Genomic DNA, 19,309 nt, shown 5'->3' with positions numbered 1-19,309 from the left:
AGTCAGATGTGACAGGTTAGTGCCAAATGAAGTGTCATATGGTGGTTAGTGTCAGCGGTCAGTGAGTGACATTCCAGAATATAATGTACAAAGCAAAGAGTGCAAGGTAAGTGCTAGTTGTCTTGACATCACAGAAAAGTAACTATGAGGGCACATCTTAATCATTGTTCTTGTAGTTCAAGTTTATATCCTTCCTTGTCACCGCAAAGAAGCGGTGAAGTTCATGAATTAGGTGTTTCAGTGGGAAGGTTCCCCCAGATCAGACCCATTATCTCATCCATGAACCAACATATCAGTAGAAAGGCTCAATTTATTCATAGTGGAGTGCATTTGGATGAGGTTGACTGTTGTTGTGGGCCTGGACAGGTAAAAGGCCGCAGAGACTATGTCCCTCATTAAAGTTGTCCCAATACTTCTGATGAGACCTATTAGATTAGTTACTGGCTCCATTAGAATTCTATCTCCTTTGTATTTCACTCCATGATTTTTCCTCCATGAAGTAGACAAATTGTCTCAGTGAAATACTGTTGAAAGAAAGCTGGAATTGGCTCAGTAAATCAGATTCCTGCATATTTTGCCCCTCCCCCCATAGTACCACTCTCAGGTAATTGTAAATCCGTTGGGAAGAGAAATAATGGGGATTTTTCCGGGCTACTCATGCCAAAGGCCAGCGAGTTGGAACTACAGCAATACCATATGCTGCTATTGTAGAAATCCTCCCTTAGGTGGTTTTGGGGATTGCAGGCCTGATCCCTAGTTGTTGAACCTAACTTGGAGAGTGGTACGCAATAGTGAGTCATTGAAGAGGCTAGAGAGAGATGTAAGGACACCTTTAATTCACACAAATAATTCTGGGTTTATTCCGTCATAGATTATTTGTTGCGTATGAAGTTTCCTAGTTGCGTAGAGGTTTTTATATGTCTTCCAACCATCACAGAGTGCTGGACTAGATTAGGAAAGTGGTGAGGTTGTCATTCTGCAAGGTGTTGAATGAAAGCATCATCACAATATTTTCAATGGTTTAAAATGTTAATACTATAAATTATAAAAAAGTGGCAGAGTGGTTGAATATTCATGTCTTGATACTGAGCCATTGGATGAATGTCAGGATTCTAGGGTGACAGAATATTTGCAATCATTCGAAATGGGAGGTATTTTCAGTGTTGTCACGTATGCTCAACCCCGTCTGTTGTGATCAGTAAAGAATGTTGTGATGATCTGTTAAGCACAGACCATGTGAATGTTGTGTTTGGAAAAGGACACATTTATCTGGTGCAGTAATTCTTTTAACAAAGGACGTTTGTATTGCTATTGGCCTCTGCTTCCATTTTACCAATCACAGCATTCCTGTCATGTGGAAGAATGGTGATGGACATAATTTCACCCTCTTTTGTTTTTCTTTTCTCCTTGCAGGATTGCGAAAGGTTACCAGGCGTCACCTGATTTGCGCTTGACCTGGCTGCAGAACATGGCCGGGAAGCACTCGGAACGCGGCAACCATGCAGAGGCAGCCCAGTGCCTCGTCCACTCAGCAGCTCTGGTGGCGGAGTACCTGAACATGCTGGAAGACTGTCGCTACCTACCTGTTGGCTGTGTGGGCTTCCAGGTATTATTTTTGTGGAATGTAAATGGTGACCTGTTCGGACAAGAAGGGAAAATGTAACTTAGGAAACTGCACTATCTTAAAACAAGCCTTCCTTGAAGCCAACTGTGTACTCAATTTGCCTACATATGCTTCCATGATAAACACCACATAAGTCAGGTAAGTAACAGATTTCAAGACTGCAGCCATTGTATTCCTCATAGTAATGAAGCACAACACCTTTGTGATTTAGCTGTAAGACAACACCCCAGTATATCAGAGCATGGAATTTGTGCCTCATTACTGCATTGCGTTAAGGGCCTAAATAGACTATTTCTTCCACTGTCATACTTCTATAATAGATCACGCAGGTCACCTTGGACCAGGTGCGCCTCTGGACAGGGATTCAATAATGAACTGTGTTTCGGATACTTGGTCCCTGATGAGTAGATTTTTTACAATTTTGACTGCCATGTTATTTGTTCTCTAAAGTCTTTTGAAGACCTTCAGCAGCAGCCCTAGGTGGAAATGCACTAATCCAGGTTAGATTTTATGAAAGCCCCAACCATTTCCTTCAGACAAAAAGTAGACCTGTTTGCTGGGATTGCTTATCAAAATAAAATGACATAACCACTTAATGCTGCTTATTAAGGTTGTGGTCCTTATCTAACAATGCTCCAAGACTTTTAACCTTTTTTGATGATGCTGATTGGGTGCTCATTAGCTTCATTCAATCAATCAATAATATTTATAAAGCGTGCAACTCACCGTGAGGGTCTCAAGGCGCTAGGGGAGGGGGTTACTGCTGCTCGAAGAGCCAGGTCTTGAGCTGCCTCAGAATGCGAGGTGGTCCTGGGTCGTCCTGAGGTTGGCGGAGAGGGAGTTCCATGTCTTGGCCGCAAGGTAGGAGAAGGATTTCCCACCTGCCGTTATGCGGCGGATGCGAGGGACAGCGGCGAGTGCGAGGTTGGCGGAGCGAAGTTGACGGGTGGGCGTGTAGAAACTGAGGCGACGGTTGAGGTATTCGGGTCCCTTGTTGTGGAGGGCTTTGTGTGCGTGGGTGAGGAGCCTGAAGGTGATCCTCTTGTTGACGGGTAGCCAGTGCAGATGTCTTAGGTGGGCGGAGATGTGGCTGCTGCGGGGTAAGTCGAGGATGAGGCGAGCGGAGGCGTTCTGTATTCGCTGAAGACGTTTCTGGAGTTTTGTGGTGGTTCCTGCGTTTAGGGTGTTTCCGTAGTCCAGGCGGCTTGTAACGAGGGCGTGGGTCACAGTTTTTCTGGTGTCGGCGGGGATCCAGCGGAAGATCTTACGGAGCATGCGGAGAGTGAGGAAGCAGGAAGACGAGACGGCATTGACTTGTTTGGTCATGGTGAGAAGCGGGTCCAGGATGAATCCGAGGTTGCGTGCGTGGTCTGAGGGGGTAGGAGTGGTGCCTAGGGCCGTGGGCCACCAAGAGTTGTCCTAGGCGGACGGGGTGTTTCCGAGGATGAGGACTTCCGTTTTTTTATCTGAGTTCAGTTTCAGACGACTGAGTTTCATCCATTCTGCGACGTCTTTCATTCCATCCTGCAGGTTGGTTTTGGCGATGGTAGGGTCCTTGGTGAGGGAGAGTATCAGCTGGGTGTCGTCGGCATAGGAGATGATGTTGATGTTGTGTTTGCGTGCGATGTTGGCGAGGGGGCTCATGTAGACATTGAAGAGAGTCGGGCTGAGCGAGGAACCCTGTGGGACGCCGCAGATGATCTCGGTGGGGTCTGAGCGGAACGGCGGGAGGTAGACTCTTTGGGAGCGGTTAGAGAGGAAAGAGGTGATCCAGTCCAGGGCCTGTCCTTGGATACCGGTGGAGCGGAGGCGGGATATTAGGGTTCGGTGGCAGACGGTGTCGAAGGCAGCCGAGAGGTCGAGGAGGATGAGGGCGGCTGTTTCTCCGTTGTCCATCAGAGTTCTGATGTCATCGGTGACTGCGATGAGGGCGGTTTCTGTGCTGTGGTTGGCTCGGAATCCGGACTGGGAGGGGTCGAGTAGGTTGTTGTCTTCAAGGAATTTGGTCAGTTGCTTGTTACCGGTCTTCTCAATGACTTTGGCAGGGAAGGGGAGGAGCGAGATGGGGTGGAAGTTCTTCAGGCCGTTGGGGTCCGTCGTAGGTTTCTTCAGGAGAGCGTTGACTTCCGCGTGTTTCCAGCTCTCGGGGAAGGTGGCAGATGTAAACGAGCTGTTGATGATGGTCTCGAGGGGGGGGGGGGGCGATGATGTCGTCGGCTTTGTTGAAGGTGAAGTGGGGGCAGGGGACCGAGGGGGCGCCGGAGTGAATGGTGTTCATGATAGTTTTGGTCTCTTCCGCGCTGATGTGGGTCCAGGCGTTGAGGGTGATGGCTGGGGCGATGGGTTCTGGGGTGGTTGGCTAGGTCTGGGGACCAAAGCTGTCGTGAAGGTCGGTGATCTTTCGATGGAAGAAGGTAGCGAGGGAGTTGCAGAGATCTTGTGAGGGCGTGATGGAGTTGGAGTTGGCGTTAGGATTGGAGAGCTCTTTGACAATGTTGAAGAGTTCTTTGCTGTTGTGAGTGTTCTTGTCCAGTCTGTCTTTGAAGGATGTTCTTTTGGTGGTGCGGATCAGCTGATGGTGTTCGCGGGTGGCGTTTTTGAGGGCAGACATGTTTTCTACGGTGCGGTCTTTTTCGCCAGGCTTTCTCGAGGGTACGGCAGTTTTTTTGGGATTCCTTGAGGGTGTCTGTGAACCATTGAGGTTTCCTGGCGTTGTTCTGTCTTGGGAGGCGTCTGAGGGGTGCAAGGTTGTCTGCGCAGTTGGAGATCCAATGTGTGAGGCTGAGGGCTGCGTTGTTGGCGTCGGTGGAGATGGTAGGTTGGTTGTGGCTGAGAGTAGAGAGTAGCTGTTCCGTGGAGATTTTGTTCCAAAGTCTGCGTGGGATGGGTTGTGTGCGGAGGTGGAGAGTCTTGCATCTGAAGGTGAAGTGGACAAATCCGTGGTCGGTCCAGTGTATTATGGAGGAGTGGCTGAAGGATACGTGGTTGCTGGCGGAGAAGATGGGGTCGAGGGTGTGTCCGGCAATGTGGGTGGGGGTGTTCACCAGTTGCTTGAGACCGAGGTTGGCGAGGTTGTCGAGCAGGGTGGTGGTGTTGGGGTCGTTGTTCTGCTCCAGGTGGAAGTTGAGGTCTCCGAGGAGGATGTAGTCTGGCGAGGCTAGGGCGTACGGGGAGATGAAGTCCGCGATGGATTCGCTGAAGAGGGCGCGTGGTCCAGGGGGTCTGTAGATGAGAGTTCCTCTGAGGGTGGTCCTGGGGTCGGTGTGGATCTGGAAGTGCATGTGTTCGGCGGCGAGGGTGGTGTCTTCGGTGGAAGTGGTGACGTTGATGGAGTCCTTGAATGTGATGGCAATTCCTCCTCCGACTTGGTTGGTGCGGTCTCTCCTGGCGATCTTGTAGCCGTCGGGGATGGCTATGGCGATGTCGGGGCCGAGGAGGCATTCATCCAGGTCTCAGTGATGAAGGCGACGTCCGGTGCGGTTGAGTCCAGGAGGTCCCATAGTTCAATGGCGTGCTTGTGGACGGAGCGTGCGTTGATGAGGATGCATTTGAGGTGGTTATTGGCGCGAGTGCGTTTGGGGTTGGCTTGGAAGCAGGTTCTAGAGCGTCCCGGGTTGAGTGCGTGGAGGGAGGTGGGGTCGTAGCGGCGCTGCGGGGTTTGGGAGTGCTGGGGGCCAGGGGTCGTGGCGCTGGGCGCGGTCCAGGCGCGGACGGACTTACCTTTGGCGTGCCAGCGGCGCGCCCGCTGCGCGCGACCGCCATAAGAGGAGGAGGGGGGGAGGAGGGGTCAGGTGGGGGCGACGAATGGGAGCAGGGGAGGGCGGGGCCGAAAGGATGGTGGTGGCGGGAAAGCAGAGGGTTGGGGGTCAGATAGAGGGAAGGGAAAGAAGAGAGGGATTACAGAAGAAGAGAGGAGAGGGGTACAGGAGAAGAGAAGAACACAGAAGAAGAAAATTACACGACGGATCGGGTACAGGAGAAGAGAAGAACACAGAAGAAGAAAGAACACGAAGGATGGGGTGCAGAGGAGGAGAGGAACACCAGAAGAAGAGCAGAACACGAAGAAAATGCGGTGAGGAAGAAGAGCAGAACACAGAAGAGGAAAAGAACACGACGGATCGGGTACAGGAGAAGAGAAGAACACAGAAGAAGAAAAGAACACGACGGATCGGGTACAGGAGAAGAGAAGAACATTCTGTAGGTGGAAGCTGCTGCTGCACTCCAAGAACTTTGCAAACAGCTCTCTTAACCTATTAACACATCAGCCTATCTTTTTGGATAAAATGTTGTCTATGTGCTAAAGAATATAGCTTTCTGTAGCGATCAGTCTCCTCGTCATCGGTCTACCTGTCTTTCTGCATGTCTGTTTTTTTTGCTAAGCTGGCTGCCTGTCCAGTGCCTGCAGGACAATGATGGTTGTGCTCTGTATGACACTGTCTGTTCCCAGGCATAGTGATGATATAGTCACTGTCAAATTAATGAAGTATTGTCTTTTTTATTTTCATTATTTATCATTACATTGAATGTAATACACAACAATAAATATTAATCTTACAGAGACTTCTAGTTGCAGATTTCTTAACTTAGAATTTCCCCCCAGGCGTCAGTCTGGATCCGGAGATTTTTCTTGAGCAGTACCCCTGAATGCTGTCAGGTGATGTCAGTCTGCTCTGCATCCGGCATCGTACGTGCCGGATGTGAGATCGCAGGACCCATATTGGCACCACCCCAGTGCACTGGCATCAGTTCTTTTTGTGCCAGCCAGCACTGATCCAAAGAAGACCTACCCCTCCGTCACTTTTTGACTGGTCTTTATTAACTTTTTGTCAAAGGTTTTTGGAGTGTCTACACTCCTGGTGCGTCGAACATGTCATCACGTAAGACCAGGTTCAAGCCTTGCGGATCCTGTCATCGAGCAATGTCTGTGATGGATCCACACCTCGTGTGCTTGTGGGGTTTGGAGTGTGACCATGACCTGAAGTTGTGCTCAGAGTGGCAGGCCATGAATCCAAAAGCTTTGAGGGAGTGGTCCCTAAAGCTCATCGCAGCCCGGCACTCGGCTCCACGTCACTCCCGATCTCAGTCGAGATGAAGGTCCCGAGAACAGTAGTGGTACTCCGATTCATCATCGTCCTACTCTAAATCCTTAAGACGGTCGGGTAAGTCAAAGCACAAGAAGAAGTCAAAGAAGAACTGCGTTCTTTGACTTCACCCTGTCCTTCAGCCGACGAGATGAGGGAGAAGGGCTCCATCCTCAGACCCTTCGTCTGGGTTGAGCTGGAGCGACCCCTGCCTAATTCTGAGAGTTTTATGAGGCCATGCGCCTCATATTTGGGCAGTCCGACACCGCTGGAGCGCCCTCAGGCCCATCTGTGTCTGTTGGGGCCCCCTCATGTTTCTCACCAGTGGCTTCAGCCTCTGCTCCAGGGAGCACATTTGGATCCAAACAGGTGTCGGTTGTACCACCTCGCCCTTCCCCAACACGGGTTCCGATGTAGATGCTCCTGACATCACCCATACCCCTGGGTGGCATCAACCCCATCCTTATTGCCGACTTAGCCGGACTGGCGTGTTGCATCTCCGATTCTGACTTCGACAGGGACCTTGCTTCCTAGGTCAGATCCTCACCCTTATTCTTTTGGATTGGGTTATGGTGAGGATTGGGAGAGGTTGCTGGATCCTTTAGAATACTAGCTAGAAGATCCCATGGGCTGGCAGACAGTGAAGCCAGTAATCTGGACTCTTAATACTGGCATGCTTTCTCCCCCTACCTCACCTCGGAAGACAGAGCATCTTACTCAGTGGTGGTGCGAAGAACAGCCAAGGTCCTGGGCCTCGAGCTTCCTTCGGTGGCAGTCAGGACTAACCTCCTGATAGATGTGCTTCAGCGTGGTGCTTCCTTTTCTGAACCCCTTTTGCCCTTCAATGAAAACCATAATGATGCCCTGCAGGGGACCCGGTCCAAACCCATCACAGGGGCTCCTGTGAACAGGACAGTTGCCAGCTGCCATAGACCTGCTCCAAGTGACCCAGTGTTCCTGACGCTACACCCAACCCCTGAGAGCTTGGTTAACCGTTCCTCCACGTCCCCGGGCCATTCCCTTCCGCAACCCTGGAAAGGTAATCCAGGAGTCTGGACCTACTTGGGAAGAAGATGTTTCCTTCCTCCAGCCTGGCATTGTGGTCCGTAAATACCACATGCCTTTTGGGGGCCGTTACACCCATACTTTATGGGACACAGTTGTGCAGGTGCTGCCACAGGTCCCGGAGGAGGCCCAGGCCATTCTCTCCCCCAAGCTGTTGCTGATTGGAGAGATGCAGCAAAGTTCACAATACAATGTGGGCTGGATAAAACCTACTCACTATGCAGATCGGTTGCATCGACAGTGGCCTTCAGGCACCATGCCTGGTTGAGGTCGTCTGGCTTTTCAGGGGATGTCCAGTCCACCTTTATGTATATAAATAAACAATAAGACCACCCTATTGTAATGTTCATACCATTACGGATTTATAAATAATATACATAGAGCCCATAGATAGATTTGACTACTTCTCTTTATTATATATAAATTTACATCGAAGTAATTATAAACATCAATATTGCTTTAGCAGAATAACATTAATAAACAAAACATTATACACATTAAACTAAATCAAGAAGAGAAATACCCCCCTAAGTCATTCAAACATCTCACACCCATAATCAAACTCATCTATCACTCACACCCATTCAGTCAATTTTCCCCTAAATCAGAATCCCTTTCATCTGCATAAAATCACTCCCCTTCTATAACAACAGTGTATTGTCTTTCAATATCTAAAATATAATATTGCCATCTACTAAATCAAAACATGCATGTAATCATATTTGATGTTCATTGTTGTCTCGGTCGTTCTTCCCTGGTTGTATTGTAGACCATAATAATATTAGCTGTCCTTCAAACATCAGAAATGTATTCCTCTTGATACAGAGCATATAGTTGCAAAAGATAATACTAGCGCCGAGGCGCATTTTGGTGTCACACTGACATGGAAACCCCCTTCATGAGGGCGCAACTGGATCAGACACAACACACTGAATAAGAAGGGGGTGGTTTATTTTAGTACTCCCTCTGAAATAAGTGAGAAAAAAACAGGGCTCAAATTAAAACCATGAAATTGAAAACAAATAGGTTTCACATGTGGATAATTCCAGAAACCATCATCACTCAGGTGTGCATATGCTTCAGAATTAAATAGGTGCATATATTTTACAAGCACAAAATGAGTATCAAGGAAAAAGTAAAGTAGATTACACCCAGTGTACACCCATAGACCATATCCCGAAACAAACATGCAGCTACCTTCTAAATGTCCACTTCTAAACAAAGATCATGACCAAAAAGGCACCTATGTGCCACCAAACACAACAAGATCAACCCGTGCCACTGTGTCATCCAATAGCTAAGTGATCAACTAATCTACATTTATGAGGTCCTAAGCAGAGTCAAATACCTTCCATTTCAATATTGAACCAGACATCTAAGGGTCATGTATAGCCCTCCGGAGGACAGAATGGAAACGCTGGATTCCCACAACAGGCTCCTTCCTATGATGCTCCCGAGCGAATGAATCCTTCCTTGGGGAAGCAAAAACAGAAGGAAATGGAACAGTCAGCCATGGTCCTATATCAAATACGGACACCTTTGCCTCTCTAAGAGTCCCCATAAAAAGACCAGTGCCTGTTTGTTCAGTACCTAAACACTCCCCTCAACTATGGCAGGTAGGGCATGTATTATTCAAAGAGGGCCCGCACACTTAATGGGAAGGGTCTTTTCTGAATTCGTCTGATGTCAATAAATCGGATAGTTGCTAATCCAATCCTCCTTAGATGTCTGAGAGCCCCCAAGGAGGCGATATACGCAGCCAGTGTCCATTAGCTCACTTGTTACTATAATGGGCACTCAAGAAATGGCCCCTACGGTTGACCTATAGGGTAAAGAAATGAATGGTAAATAAAAAAATCTAGCCCGGTGAAGCTGCCATACACTAAATGCTCTCCTAAACAAAGCTAGTACTGAATAATAAGCATGACACAAGCTGAAGAAAACAGAGGGAGGTGAAGAGAGGTATCCCTGATACGTAAACTAACATTGGAACATATATTTTGCCAAAAACTTGAATGCTTCAGAGATGCGAACCTTCAAAATAGTATTTTCCAACCATGTTTTGTAGTACACCATCCAACACTCCTAGAGGCACTTACTCATCTACATGCGTTGTTAGAAATGGGGTCTCTGTTGGCAGTCAGTTTACACCCTGTTCAAGTAGGGACCCTCACTGTAGTGAGAGTAAGGGGGATACTCAGCTCAGATAACCCCTGTTCACCCCCTTGGTAGCTTGGCACGAGCAGTCAGGCTTATCTCAGATGTAATGTGTAAAGCATTTGCACATAACACACAGTAATACAGTGAAAACACTACAAAAGGACACCACACCAGTTTTAGAAAAATAGCCAATATTTATCTGTGTAAAACAAGACCAAAATGAGAAAAATCCAACATTGAGTAATAAAGATGTGATTTTTGCAAGAAGTACTTAATAACACAGTTCCTTGGAAACGTTGGGCGTCATGTTCCTCGCGATAAGATCCGTAGTGCAGCGTCGCTGGTGTTGGTGGGAGTCAGTTCTGGAGGTCAGTGCAGGGGTCATCGGATCCTTGAAGTCACAAGCATTGCAGACCAAACACCGGGCTGATGATGAAGTTAGGAGCGCTGACGTTGATGGTGTCGGGGCTGCGGTGTGAAACGGGACGATGCAACCTGCAGTGCTCACAGGCCATGGTGCAGGCAGCAGCTCTGTGACCATGGCCTGCGGCGTCGGTGGGACCAGGGCTGTGGTGTGACGCGGGGTGGTGCGACGTGTGGTGTCTCCAGGTCGCGGGGCTGGCAGGGGCATCGTTGTTGCTGAAACGCTGTTGTCAGTAGACCCAAGGTGGTGGTACAAAGTGGGGTGGGCTCCGTGCGGCACCCACGGGTTGCAGTGCGGACAGAAGCGTCTGTTGGTGATGCTGGAGTATATGGCGCTGGCGTTGGTGGACCGGGGCTGCGGTATAGGATGGTGGTTTGTGTTCCTCCCGAGTGGTGTCCTCAGGCCACGGTACAGAGAGTGGCGTTGGTGTCAGCATAGAGCATCGCCGTCTGGGATACCAAGGCTGCGGTGTGAGCTAGATGATGTGGACTGCGGGGCCCACAGGTCACGGTGTAAGCAGCGGCTCGGTGACATCATCAGGTGGCGCTGTCAGTGAGACCACCTTTGCGGTGCAAAGCAAAGCATGGCTCCGCGCGGTGGCATCAGGTCACTGTGCAGGCAGAGGCGTCATTGATGGCATAGTTGTGTTTTTTCTTTTTTTGCAGCAGAAAACACACCCTTCCCAGTGCTGTAGGCAGATGAACCTGAAGTCTTCCTATCCCTGAGACTCCCAACAGGAGGGAAACTCTACTTCAAGTCCTTAGAGAAACTTCACAAGCAAGATACACAACAAAGTCCAACCTTTGTCCTCTCTAAGGCAGAAGCTGCAACTGCAGGCCAACCCAGCAAAGCACACGCATCAAAGGGGCAGTACTCCTCCCCCAGCTCTTCTCCTTGTCCGAGATTCCTCTTGATCCAGAAGTGTTCTAAATATCTGGGGTTTTGGGTACACTACTTATACTCATTTCTGTTTTTGAAGTAGGCAACCTTCAAAGGAAGGTCTCTGTTGTTCACAAGATCCTGTCTTTCCCGGTCCTGACCCCAAACACACTCCAGGGGGTTGGAGACTGCATTGTGTGAGGACAAACAATGCCTTTTTAGGTGCAGGTGTCAGCTCCTCCCTCCCCACTCTAGCCCAGGAAGACTCATCAGGATATGCACCTCCCTTTTTGTCACTGTCTAGAGGGAATCCGCAAACAGCCCAACTGTTAGCCTGACCCAGATGTGGATTCCACAGGCAGGCAGAGGCACAGAATAGTTAAGAAAAAGACCACTTTCTAAAAGTGACATTTTCAAACAATCTAAAAACCAACTCTACCAAAAGATGCATTTTTTAATTGTGAGTTCAGAGACCCCAAAATCTACATCTCTATCTCCTCCCAATGGAAAACTGCACTTAAAAGATATTTAAGGTCAGTCCCTATGTTAACCTATGGGAGAGGTAGGCCTAGCAATAGTGAAAACCAAATCTGGCAGTATTTCTCTATCAAGACATGTAAAACCTATCAGTACATGTGCTTCCTTTTACAAACACTACACGCTGCCCATGGGGCTACCTAGGGCCTTCCTTAGGGGTGGCTTACATGTAGTAAAATGGAAGGTTTGGGCTTGGCCTGGACGAATTGGCAGTGCAAGACTCCACACACAGACAGTGCAGTGGCAAGTCTGGGACATTTTTATAGGGCTACTCATGTGGGTTGCGCAATCAGTGCTGTTGGCCCACCAGTAGCCTTTGATTTACAGGCCCTGTGCACCTCTAGTGCAGTTTACTAGGGATTTAGTAGTAAATCAAATATGCCAATTGTGGATAACCCAAACACCCATACAATTTACACAGGGAGCACTTGTACTTTAGCACTGATCTGCAGTGGTAAAGTGTGCAGAGACAATAAACCAGCCAAAACAAAGTCCAGCATTCCACAAAAACAGAAGGTCAGAAAGTAAAAAAAGACTAGAGGAAACACGCCAAAAGGTGCCAGGTCGAACATGAGTTATGACCCTTTTAGTCGTATCCGAAGAATAGAGGGCATTAGATAACAGATAGGTGAGGAAACAGGATGGAGACAGCGGGTGTCCCATTACCAAAATAGGCATAGGCAAACGTTTGGAAGGACCCACCAATAAATATAGACCAGGTGCCAGAATAAAACCTGAAATTACGTGTCACTCATTCACGCCGAAAATACACAGGTAAAAGCAAAACAATAGGCATCATCTTGGAAGGGTTATGTATAGAGAAACGCATGAGGTTTGAAACAACAAAAAGAGAGCACAGTCCAACGTAGGGACCAGCATCTTCGTACATAGATTCGTAATGACCATGTATGGAGGTCAAATTAACATAACTACTGGGGATAGACATTCATCATTATGTATAAGCACCTCACTCAATGGGGAGAGAACAAACTACAGCCTCCACTACTCGTCCTGGATCCAACTAGGCCCACTCCTACATACAGGTTGGATCGGCGGGAGGAATACGGACATGAAAGGCCAAAAATCAGGATGATGAACACAACAATATTCCAGCATGCACCCCATCTCATAGGAAAGCATTCTCCCACAGAACATGATCATTAAAACCGTGTATCCTTGTGTCCAATATAAACATCCAGAATATTTATTTTCTTTTTTTCCTGATTTCACTCTCATCCTTTCCATTTGCTGCTTTAACGTTTTCAAATATGGTCCAGGTCAAATCTTGTTCTGTATGCTTCGTGCTTCTCCAATGCTCCACCAGTGGTGCTTCCACCTTGTTTTTGCGAATTGCAGATTTATGCTCAGCGAACCATGCTCTAAATTCCCATCCCGTCTCTCTTACATAGCCCAGTTCACATAGGCAACAGATCTAGTACACTACATTCGCTGTCTTACAATTGGTCATATCTGACATCATGGTCTTCATTTTCCCCCACTGCAACTCACTTGACGCTATCGCTCCAGAACTGGCCTGACACGACCCACATTTATGGTTACCACAAATGGGGGGTCAGTCCAGGGATAGATCTTTGACTATATTCACTACTTTTCATAGGACCAACTTTGCCAGGAGACTCCATAGATAGCGATTCTGCTTGAAAGCAAACAACGCTTTCTGCAACTGTGGCGTATCAATGTCCGTATTAAGGAAATGCCAATGTGTTTGCACAATCTTTCTGATTTTGTGGTTTAAATTAGAATGCTGGACCACACAGACAATTTGTCTTCCTCTTCTCTGCTCGTGTCCTCAAACATGCTTTCTCTATTGTAATATTTGGCTCGTTTATAGGAGCCCTTATAAGGCATTTAGGGTACCCTCTTAACAGTAGCTTCTGTTGTAGGACTTCTGCATTCTTACTGAAATTCTGTAAATTAGTGAAATTTCTACAAAACCGTAGAAACTGACTAATTGGGATCCCCTGTTTCTGCCATCTTGGATGAAATCTATCAAAATGGAGAATAGTGTTCCTTGCTATAGGTTTGGTGTACAATTATACCTCAATCCTGTGATCTTGATGTTGTATCCATAGATCCAGAAACACCCCCCTCTCTCTGCTCTTGTTGACAATAAATTGCAAATTGGAGTCACATGCATTGATTCTTCATCCCCTGTCGAGATAAAGAATATATCATCAATATATCTGGACCATTGCTGGATGTTCTCATAGAGAAGGATATTTCATTGTAGATGTGTCTGTCCCCAAATAAAATAAACCCATATAAAGGTTTGCCACACTCTGCTCAGGCACCCTTCATGTGTTGATTCATGACTGCATCAAACTCAAAGTAATTTTCTTCCAGTACAATCTCAAAGTTCTGTCCTGCAAAACAAAATCTCATTAACAGCTTCCAGTGCCTGTCTCTGCGGTATGTTTGTGTATAACTCTTATATATCCATTGTGACAAGGATCTGCGAAATGGGATTGAATTGCTTGCCTTCCAGTTTAGATAGCATGTGGCCTGTATATTTTACATATGCTGATAGGGCTACTGACAGGGGCTTCAAAAACACCTCCACATATTTTGATAGGGGCTCTGTAGTCAATGCAATTGTGGACACAATAAGATGTAAGGGGGGGGGGCATCTAATGCTTATGTGTTTAGGCACTCCATAAATGACTGGTAGCTTTATGTTGGTAGGATTCAAGAACTCATATTCTTGATTGCATATAATGTCCTTCTCCAATGCCTGTTGACTAATATTTTCATTTGTAAGTCTAGTCTTTCTTTCTTGGTCCCCTCTCACTTTATAGTAATGTTCCGGGACACTTAACATGGAGTGCATCTTTTGTTTATATCATTCAGTTTCCGTCAAGACAATTTCGCCACCTTTATCACAGGGCTTGTCTGTTATATGTTTGTCTCCCTGCAATTTTTTCAAGGCATTATACTCATCCTTCGAGAGATTGTACTGGGGCTAAGGAATGAACTTCATACACATTTTGAATTTTCATCATCACTACATTCTCAAAGACCCCACTTCCGGTCCAACTGAGTCCAAATTGTATATAAACAATGATATAGGTTTGAGTCCTGACCTGTTGGTCTCTACAATATTTGGTCTGTCCAAAAATAATTTTGGAACCGGATTCGTATGAAGAAGGCAAACATCTCTCTCATGAGACCAAATCTATCTATATTACTGTTCGGTATAAATGACAAGGAGATCTCTAGTGTCTTGATCAGTGTTTGTCTGACACAGGTTAAACACTGGAATCGTAGTTAATCCCTCCAGTACTGTTGTTGTCTTGTCTGCAACACGTGGGGGATTGTCGGTGTTTTGGTATCTCCCCACCTTTATGGACATGCCCTATGATGGCACCCGCCTCTTCGGAGACAAAGTAGACTCGGCGCTCAAGCACTCTAAAGATTCTTGGGCAACTGCCAGGTCTTTGGGCTTTGTAGGTGCCCCTAGCCCCCCCCAAGTCTGCTTTTTGTCCCTTTCGTGGCTACAGAAGTGGGCCCAACCTCCAGCCACTGTGGTACGCATGCTGCCCGGCCTCTGCGTGGCTGGGATGGGATCCAATGTCCTTGTGGATCAGGCAGACAGCGGTCTAGCCAGTTCACTTCTTCCTTTTCTGCAGCGGCCTCCAAACCTTCCTAATCTGATGCTTCCCCACAAGGCACCAGTTGGAGGCAGAATTCGCCATCACCTGCCCCGCTGGCAGTCTTATCATGTCAGACAGGTGGGGTTTAGCAAATAGTCCGAAGGGGGTACTCCTTCCCCTTTGTGACTACTCCTCCATCCATGCTACCATCCTACAATCGGATGATGGAGGATCACCTGATACTTCTCTGCAAGGAGGATATGGCTCTTCTGGCCAAGGGAGCCATAGAGAAGGGTCCCTGTGCCAGAAGTAGGTTGTGGTTGTTATTTCCGCTACTCTCTAGTGCCCAAAAAGGATAAGGGCCTCCGCTTATCCTAGACCTTTGGTCCCTCAATCTCTTCCTCAAGAAGTTCCAAATGCTCACTCTGGCTCAGGTTCTTTTTGCTCTGGATCCAGGAGACTGTCTGGTAGTGTTGGACCTGTAGGACGCCTGTTTCCATATTCTCGTCCTGCCTGCCCACAGACGTTACTTGCGGTTCACCACAGGCCACGAGCATTTTCAGTTCACCGTACTCCCCTGTGGCCTTACCAGCGCCCCTCTGGTGTTCACCAAGGTGATGGCGGTGGTGGCAGCTTATTTGCGTAGGTCAGGGGTTTCAGTCTTCCCCTACCTTGAGGACTGGCTGTTGAAGGCAGGCTCACCCCCAGGCTGTCGTCTCTCACCTCCAGACTAACGCGGACCTCCTGCATTCACTGGGGTTCACTATAAACGTGTCGAAGTTACACCTGACTCCCCCCTCAGATGCTCCCTTTTATCAGACAAGTCCTGGACACAGTGTCGTTTTGGGCTTATCCTCCCAAGCGGCAAGTCTAGGATATTCAGGCTATGATATCAATGTTGCGGCCTCTAGCCTGGGTTTTGGTGAGAATGACTCTGAGGCTGCTGGGCCTCATGGCCTCCTGCATCCTGGTGGTGACACATGCCAGATGATGTATGTGGCCTCTTCACTGGGACCTGAAGTTCCAATGGGCTCAGCATCTGGGGGATTTTTCCGACATGGTCCACTCGGTGGGAATTGTGCAAGATCGGCAGTGGTGACTCTTCAACCGCAAATGAGTCAGAGGCAGATACCTCTCTGTAGGAAGTTGGCTCTGTATGTGCTATTTCAAAGTAAGGAATAGCATGCACAGAGTCCAAGGGTTCCCCTTAGAGGTAAAATAGTGGTAAAAATAGATAATACTAATGCTCTATTTTGTGGTAGTGTGGTCGAGCAGTAGGCTTATCCAAGGAGTAGTGTTAAGCATTTGTTGTACATACACATAGACAATAAATGAGGTACACACACTCAGAGACAAATCCAGCCAATAGGTTTTTGTATAGAAAAATATCTTTTCTTAGTTTATTTTAAGAACCATAGGTTCAAATTCTACATGTAATATCTCATTCGAAAGGTATTGCAGGTAAGTACTTTAGGAACTTCAAATCATCAAAATTGCATGTATACTTTTCAAGTTATTCACAAATAGCTGTTTTAAAAGTGGACACTTAGTGCAATTTTCACAGTTCCTAGGGGAGGTAAGTATTTGTTAGGTTAACCAGGTAAGTAAGACACTTACAGGGCTTAGTTCTTGGTCCAAGGTAGCCCACCGTTGGGGGTTCAGAGCAACCCCAAAGTCACCACACCAGCAGCTCAGGGCCGGTCAGGTGCAGAGTTCAAAGTGGTGCCCAAAACACATAGGCTAGAATGGAGAGAAGGGGGTGCCCCGGTTCCGGTCTGCTTGCAGGTAAGTACCCGCGTCTTCGGAGGGCAGACCAGGGGGGTTTTGTAGGGCACCGGGGGGGACACAAGCCCACACAGAAATTTCACCCTCAGCGGCGCGGGGGCGGCCGGGTGCAGTGTAGAAACAAGCGTCGGGTTCGCAATGTTAGTCTATGAGAGATCTCGGGATCTCTTCAGCGCTGCAGGCCGGCAAGGGGGGGGTTCCTCGGGGAAACCTCCACTTGGGCAAGGGAGAGGGACTCCTGGGGGTCACTTCTCCAGTGAAAGTTCGGTCCTTCCGGTCCTGGGGGCTGCGGGTGCAGGGTCTCTCCCAGGTGTCGGGACTTAGGATTCAAAGAGTCGCGGTCAGGGGAAGCCTCGGGATTCCCTCTGCAGGCGGCGCTGTGGGGACTCAGGGGGGACAGGTTTTTGTACTCACAGTCTTAGAGTAGTGCTGGGGTCCCTCCTGAGGTGTTGGATCTCCACCAGCCGAGTCGGGGTCGCCGGGTGCAGTGTTGCAAGTCTCACGCTTCTTGCGGGGAGCTTGCAGGGTTCTTTAAAGCTGCTGGAAACAAAGTTGCAGCTTTTCTTGGAGCAGGTCCGCTGTCCTCGGGAGTTTCTTGTCTTTTCGAAGCAGGGGCAGTCCTCAGAGGATGTCGAGGTCGCTGGTCCCTTTGGAAGGCGTCGCTGGAGCAGGATCTTTGGAAGGCAGGAGACAGGCCGGTGAGTTTCTGGAGCCAAGGCAGTTGTCGTCTTCTGGTCTTCCTCTGCAGGGGTTTCAGCTAGGCAGTCCTTCTTCTTGTAGTTGCAGGAATCTGATTTTCTAGGGTTCAGGGTAGCCCTTAAATACTAAATTTAAGGGCGTGTTTAGGTCTGGGGGGTTAGTAGCCAATGGCTACTAGCCCTGAGGGTGGGTACACCCTCTTTGTGCCTCCTCCCAAGGGGAGGGGGTCACAATCCTAACCCTATTGGGGGAATCCTCCATCTGCAAGATGGAGGATTTCTAAAAGTTAGAGTCACCTCAGCTCAGGACACCTTAGGGGCTGTCCTGACTGGCCAGTGACTCCTCCTTGTTATTCTCATTATTTTCTCCGGCCTTGCCGCCAAAAGTGGGGCCTGGCCGGAGGGGGCGGGCAACTCCACTAGCTGGAGTGTCCTGCTGGGTTGGCACAAAGGAGGTGAGCCTTTGAGGCTCACCGCCAGGTGTGACAATTCCTGCCTGGGAGAGGTGTTAGCATCTCCACCCAGTGCAGGCTCTGTTACTGGCCTCAGAGTGACAAAGGCACTCTCCCCATGGGGCCAGCAACATGTCTCGGTTTGTGGCAGGCTGCTAAAACTAGTCAGCCTACACAGATAGTCGGTTAAGTTTCCGGGGGCACCTCTAAGGTGCCCTCTGGGGTGTATTTTACAATAAAATGTACACTGGCATCAGTGTGCATTTATTGTGCTGAGAAGTTTGATACCAAACTTCCCAGTTTTCAGTGTAGCCATTATGGTGCTGTGGAATTCGTGTAAAACAGACTCCCAGACCATATACTCTTATGGCTACCCTGCACTTACAATGTCTAAGGTTTTGTTTAGACACTGTAGGGGCACAGTGCTCATGCACTGGTACCCTCACCTATGGTATAGTGCACCCTGCCTTAGGGCTGTAAGGCCTGCTAGAGGGGTGTCTTACCTATACTGCATAGGCAGTGAGAGGCTGGCATGGCACCCTGAGGGGAGTGCCATGTCGACTTACTCATTTTGTTCTCACTAGCACACACAGGCTTGTAAGCAGTGTGTCTGTGCTGAGTGAGGGGTCTCTAGGGTGGCATAAGACATGCTGCAGCCCTTAGAGACCTTCCTTGGCATCAGGGCCCTTGGTACTAGAAGTACCAGTTACAAGGGACTTATCTGAATGCCAGGGTGTGCCAATTGTGGATACAATGGTACATTTTAGGTGAAGGAACACTGGTGCTGGGGCCTGGTTAGCAGGGTCCCAGCACACTTCTCAGTCAAGTCAGCATCAGTATCAGGCAAAAAGTGGGGGGTAACTGCAACAGGGAGCCATTTCTTTACACAAGCCCCCCCCAGCCCACAGGCCAGGAGACTCAGCCCAAGCTGGGAGAGTCTTCCTAGTCTGTCAGGCGAGGAAGAGTAGGAGAAATAGGCTGGTTAGTTGCAGG

The 19,309-nt window shown here is 48.4% G+C and overlaps 1 protein-coding gene across 6 annotated transcripts in view; it reads left to right on the top strand.

The window, feature by feature from the left end:
* LOC138292835 (dedicator of cytokinesis protein 7-like) overlaps positions 1–19,309 on the top strand; it is a 512,184-nt gene that overhangs the window by 398,033 nt on the left and 94,842 nt on the right. For all 6 annotated transcript variants that reach the window (XM_069231649.1, XM_069231647.1, XM_069231646.1 and 3 more), the window contains one exon: positions 1,414–1,606. In XM_069231649.1, coding sequence (XP_069087750.1) covers positions 1,414–1,606 — 193 coding nt within the window. The remainder of the gene's footprint in view (positions 1–1,413; positions 1,607–19,309) is intronic.

Source organism: Pleurodeles waltl, chromosome 4_2 (genome assembly GCF_031143425.1).
Source record: "Pleurodeles waltl isolate 20211129_DDA chromosome 4_2, aPleWal1.hap1.20221129, whole genome shotgun sequence".
Taxonomy (NCBI): Eukaryota; Metazoa; Chordata; class Amphibia; order Caudata; family Salamandridae; genus Pleurodeles; species Pleurodeles waltl.
The sequence above is the reverse complement of the archived record's forward strand: the minus strand, read 5'-3'. Positions and strand labels throughout refer to the sequence as shown.